The 6000-nt window shown below is 41.8% G+C and overlaps 1 protein-coding gene across 3 annotated transcripts in view; it reads right to left on the bottom strand.

Moving 5' to 3' along the window:
• MAPKAP1 (mitogen-activated protein kinase associated protein 1) overlaps positions 1-6000 on the bottom strand; it is a 97996-nt gene that overhangs the window by 47051 nt on the left and 44945 nt on the right. For all 3 annotated transcript variants that reach the window (XM_009334308.1, XM_009334324.1, XM_009334316.1), the window contains exon 6: positions 1047-1156. In XM_009334308.1, the coding sequence (XP_009332583.1) occupies positions 1047-1156 (110 nt within the window). The remainder of the gene's footprint in view (positions 1-1046; positions 1157-6000) is intronic.

The raw sequence follows: 6000 nt of genomic DNA, 5'->3' as shown, positions 1-6000 counted from the left end.
CCCCCCGCCCCCCCCCCCTTTTTTTTTTTTTTTTTTTACGAGAATTTGATTTTCATTGCTTCATTCAATTGCTCTCCTCTGCCATTTTTTACAGCTCTTATCGTTCCCTTGGAATATGGCCTTGAGACAGCTCATCCGTGTCCTTCACCGTGTTATCTCTTCTAACTTTTATTAAAACTTCAGCTCTCATCTGAAGATAGCTAATTAAATCCATGACAGATTATACACTCGTTTAAAAACTGCACTGAACTACTTTTTCTAAAGAGAAGAGGGTTTATTTTCTTTTCCCATAGTTAAAACTAAGCGTATATAAGGAGGTTTCATTCATTTACAAAGACAAGATCCTTATCTTTACCTAGTATATAGATAGGTTTATATTAAAGTTCCTTTGTTGCGTGACAAGACTCGGTGCAATTTCTCACAGTAATTATCTCTTGTTGCTGGAAAGATCTCTCAGCCTTATAGTTTTGAAATATATATACTAACATATATGTGAATGCACATTTACACCCTGGAAAAGCATTGCTCTAAAATATAAACACAAGTGCTGTAAATTTTCTTTTTTTAAATGTTGATATGTCTTAACTATAATAGTAGTATTTTGAAAACGTTGCAGGAAGAAATTTTTCTTGTTCTCTACAAGTAACGATGAATCCTTTAAGTTATTTAAAATCATACTGAGCATCATTTTCTTACATAAATTAAAAGTATACAAATTCTATCAAGGACTGGTCTTACTGTATTTCCACCCATCATCTCAAATTACCACTAGCTGGACTTGAATGCAAATGGCTTTGTTATCATAAATAAATATTTGCAGTAATGGATATACTGCTCTGCAGCAAACATTATGCAGCTCCTCCACTGTCTGCTTTTTGCCAGTGTCTAGAACACGAACCTGTGCACAGAACTGCTTCTGAGTGGTGCTGAAAATCACAATACCCACTGAAAAAAAAATGAGCATCTTTCACAACAGTTAAAAAGAGATATAAAATATGCTCATGGAAAAACACCCTGCCCTCTAAAAAATACGATAAATAACCCACCTGAGCCTCTCTGTGATCCCTTCCTTCTCTTTAAGGCCTTTTGTAAGATATCCTTCATGGTGACCTTCATACTGTCCACCTGAATAAGTGAGAATCCATGAGCAGCATTTCTGCAAGACAGATGCACATGCATTTTTACAAAATAATCATCATCAGGCAGCTCACTGCAATTTCGTTAGTTTCAAGCAAAGGACTTGTTAGGCACAACAATTAACAAAGTTGTGCTATAGAAGTAAGTTAAAAGGAGAAACTGAGCAAACTCCCTTAGAAAGGCAGAGACAAAAGTGGAGAAAATGGATTGAGATTCAAGGTAAGGATTTTCCTAATTTATCTTTATTTTTCATCAATTTGTGTTCATCATTAAAAAAGAAAAATGAGCAAATGTACCTGTGGAGCTCCTGAACTACGCATTATTAAGTATCTGCTAGGCATTTCACAGTGCATACGAGAGAAACAGTTTGCAATGTCATTTTCATACATGTCCTGATGGCAGACCTAACAAATCATTAAGGAGAAGTGGAAGAACAACACTCAGAGAAATAACAGCAGCTTTTCAGCACTAGTAATGTATAGCATTATTTCAAACGTAAATAATGCGCCTTCTTTGGACACATTTTTGTGAACATCACAGCACAAAATCTCACGGAAAGGTTTATGACAGCGGGGTACTTGTCCTGGCCATTGCCCGCAGGAGAGTCCACACCTGGGGGAAACACTGCAAACAGCATGGGGGTGGTTACGGAAGATACCGCCAGGCAAATATTGAAAGTGGCATCACTGGGGAAGCAGAGAAGATGACAATATAATAGAAGAGATACTGGATTAATGTATCAGTAAATTTTGCCCCTTAGCCCTTGCAGTCAATCTCTGCTCATGTCAGTAGATGTCACTGCAGACAGTTAGCACAGAAATTTGAGAGCTGCTAGGCACCCACAGGGAGAGATTTGCACTGCATGGAAAAAACCTGTTTTGCAAAGCTATTTAGACAGGAGGAGGAGCTTTGTATCTGGCAACTAGGAATTTTAATCAGGGAGTAGAGCTCTATATGAATATCGCAGCTGGAGTATTTTTAAAAGCAACTGGCAGTCAAAAGCAATCCAAGCAACACAATTACATCATTAAAAACAAGACCATATTACATGTCACTTTAAGACACAAACGCTGGGAATACAAGTTTGAGTTCAGATCACTTCAGATGTGGCATCCCTAGCCCACGCTGTGACACAGCCTACATGGATAAATGGCATCTTCAAAAGCCCTCACCATACGTTAGCACTTACTCCTGGCCACTGGCTGCAGCGCAGACACGGCGGCCAGCGAAGTCCCTGCCTGGGCACATGCTGGCCACCAGCTTGCTGTCCTGCAGCTCACTCGCGCTCTTCTTGCAGCTATCAGAACAGCAAGCACACACTGTCCCCTTTTATCCCGCCCACAGCACAGAGCTACCTTATTTACCCCAGTTAAACTTTTCAACTCAACATCATCTGCCAAGAGTGGCTGGAACAGGCCGAAGAGACGGTCAAGAAATCCACAACGGGTGGTCACTTATGCATTACAAAAAATAAAAATGCCTGCCGCGCTGTAAGTAACGTATCCGATGGGTCTGTTTTCAGAGCATCCCCCGGCTCCTCACCCCACGGCAGACAGTCCCACAAGTCACTGGTATAAAACGGTGTTTCCTTCTCATCAGTTGTGAGTTAGTGTCATCTGAATTTCATTCTCAATTCCCTTTGTTCCTGGCAAAATGAAACTGCCTAAAAGCTCCGAATTTATGTTCTCTAGACCATTTATTATTTATAACTCTATCTTACTCGTCTTCAAACCAAATATTCCCAACCTTTTCATGCATCTAGTTTTCCCCCTCTCTATTTCTGCTGCGTGTTTAATACAGAACGAGCAGAACTGAGCCCACTGCTCCACATGAGGGAGTACCATCCATGTCCGCAGTGGGGAGATTGCCATCCTCGGTAGAGCCCAAGGATTCAGAGGTTTTGACTAATGCCATACAGCGAGCAGAGACCTTCCTAAACTCTTTAATGATGAGCAAATCTTCCCTTAAGCTGCTACGGAGCCCTGCAATGTGCACGAGCACCACACAACATCTTGCCTTTGCCCAGCAGCTTCCCGGTCATTCACCTTGCTTCCCAAAGTCATTACAGCTCTAGTCCGAACTGATCTGCTGAGCTAAATTTAGTGGATTTTTTAAAGTGAAAAACCTCTTATACAATTATACTGTAATTACAAAAAGGAAACTACCTTTGCGCTTTTATTTAAATGACATGATGTTTGTCAATGAAGCGCTACAAGAAAAGCCTTGCACACTGGACCCAACCATCAGAACACCGATTCAAAAGACATCTGGCGCCTTCAGGTAATTCATATAATGCTCTGCAACACAGAAAGAAGGTTTCCAGAGAACTGCAACCAAAATACAGTAAAATAAATTAAAATACTGCAGAAAAAAAAAAAAACAAACCAGCAAAGGTGAAGAAAGTCTTCCAAAACCTTCTATGGTCAAAACAACCGGAGTCACAATTTAATTTTTTTTCCTTTAGTACAGAATGTTTTTCAAACGTGTCTTCCCACAAACAAAGCAGGGCCTGCAGCCTACACAACAGATCAGCCCCGCTTTCCGCTGGGCGCGAAGCAACCGACCGCGGCTGACCCAGCTCGGGGCTGCTCCCACCAACACGTATCTGGAACATCCCGAAAATGGAAGATTGTCTTTCGATTCCCGACACTTCAGCTGCTAAAGAGCACATGCTGCTGTTGATCCCGCTCGTGTCTCAGGCCATCCTGACTTGGTCGATTCTTTCTATTGAGCAGCTGGCCTGAGAACTGTCACACTAATTTTCCTGACACTCTATTACTAACTCATGCCTGAGCCACGGCCATTCTTTGCCTCAGAAGCTGGATCTCATCCCAGAACAATCTTTAAAAGTTTATTTTACTGATCAAAGCAAAATAAGAAAACCCTCTGTGTTTTACTATATTTAGTGTGCTATCCAGTAAGCGAGGCTTTGGCAAGAGCAGTGAAATGTAAAGCGCACCCCACATTTGTAAACTTTTGGATATTTGCTCTGGAACAGCGCCAGAGGGTCTGAAACGCCCGTCCCAGTACAGATGCATGATTCTCCCCTTCCTTTGCTCTGGCTCACTAAGCGTGCAGCGCTGTTTTTCTCTAACAATACACCACAGAACCTCAATAACAACATTTTAGCCCTCAGTAAACTCACAAAACTGAGCCGAGAGTGGATTTAAGCCCAGACCAAAGAGATTCTGCCGTCATCCTAGGGTCAGGCCAGCGTGTCAGAGCACATTTCCTGCGCCGCAGAGGAGGAGAAGCCCCGCGCCGTCCCCGGCGCGCTGGAGCGCTATCAAACAGGCAGGGAGTCTTGGAGCCACCCTCCGCACTGGATCGCCTAAAACATCATTAATCTACCGCAACCCGCCTTTATGTGAAAATAGCACAGTGAGTCTCTTCTGGAAGAAACACACACCCGACCTTACCTTGCCAGCTTCCCAGTTATGCTCCGCATTGATAATGTGCATGAACTGTCCTCGCTCAACCTAATTCCAGCATATCCTTAATTACGATTATAAATTACATGTTTTAGCTTACTCTGCTAACGTGTGATACCTTTATTTTAAGTCAACACACTAGAAAACGGGACAGACGAGCAGATGCTGTTCAATCAATTAAAACTGCTGCTTACAAATTGGAAGCCAAAGAAATTCCTTAGCTTGTATTTTCTGTCATTTTGCAAAAACATACCTGGGTGACAAGGTTAAATCAAGCAAAGGAAATCCCTGGCACTTATCATCCACAGGCATTACTGATAAATTGTGCAGTGGAGGAATAAAGGATTACCTTCTGTATTTTTTCATTACACTTTTCTTTTGTTACAGAATACATAAATCCATTGTGGCACAATGTAATATGTATCATCGTGCTACACCTGTGGACGTTTCATAACGGCTGCCATGTCTGTGCAGTCAGGAATGATAAGTGAACCACCCGTGAATGTTAATGATAGTGATCATTCTGCGGTAACTTGGCTTTCCATCTTCTTTTACAGCCTCGGCGCTGGAGCCAGGGTGGCAAGGTTCAGAAGAGGAAAAAGAAAACAACAGAAGAGGCAAGAGCTTCGGCGGGCTGACGCCAGGGTGTTGCCGGGGGGGGTGGGGGGAGATGCTCAGAGGCGGCATGGAAACAAGCAGTGTCCTCTCCATGGGCTCCGATTGCGTAACAAAACAAAAACCCAACACTTAAGGACAAAAGGCTGCTTCTCTGAATGAGAAACAAACTTTTCCAAAAGCTGCCTTTCCAATCTGGTCCATTTTTTAAAAATTTTAATACTGAATTGGAATTTATGGCACTTAAGAGCTTGACGCAAAAAATGGTTGGCATGGTTGAAAGTGTCTGTGAATGACTAACAACGATTTCCACTTGATCAGCACAAAGTCAAAGTTAAGACTAAAAATCCCGGTTGATGCAATGTACTTAACTTAAGCTGGGTAGTTTTTAAGATAAAGTGCATAGTGGTATGAACCAGAATAACTATGCCAGCCACAATTTTTATTCTGAGCCCAAATGATCTCGCTTTCATGCATCTCAGGTTAGCCTTGGGTAACTCTATGCACTCTTGGGTTTAATTTGCTGTATTTTGACACTACTATAAGCAATCATTAGACATCTAACAAGTCGGCTTCCTGCTCTGCCTCCCTTCTTGGGGTCCTACCCTCCCTATTCACTATCCTGGGAGCCTACCTTCTTAACTTCAGCACCTACATTAATTTCTTAAATTTGTATTTTATGAATATTCTAAAATATACTTTGTAGGTTACCTGCACCCATGTAAAAACTGATAGCAGACCTTTTGGGGAGAGCTTCTTTAGTCTAAGTAAAAAACACATTTCAAAGCTTTGAATTGAATTTGTAAATGTACCATGA

This window comes from Pygoscelis adeliae, unplaced genomic scaffold (assembly GCF_000699105.1).
Source record: "Pygoscelis adeliae isolate BGI_AS28 unplaced genomic scaffold, ASM69910v1 Scaffold150, whole genome shotgun sequence".
NCBI lineage: Eukaryota > Metazoa > Chordata > Aves > Sphenisciformes > Spheniscidae > Pygoscelis > Pygoscelis adeliae.
The sequence above is the reverse complement of the archived record's forward strand: the minus strand, read 5'-3'. Positions and strand labels throughout refer to the sequence as shown.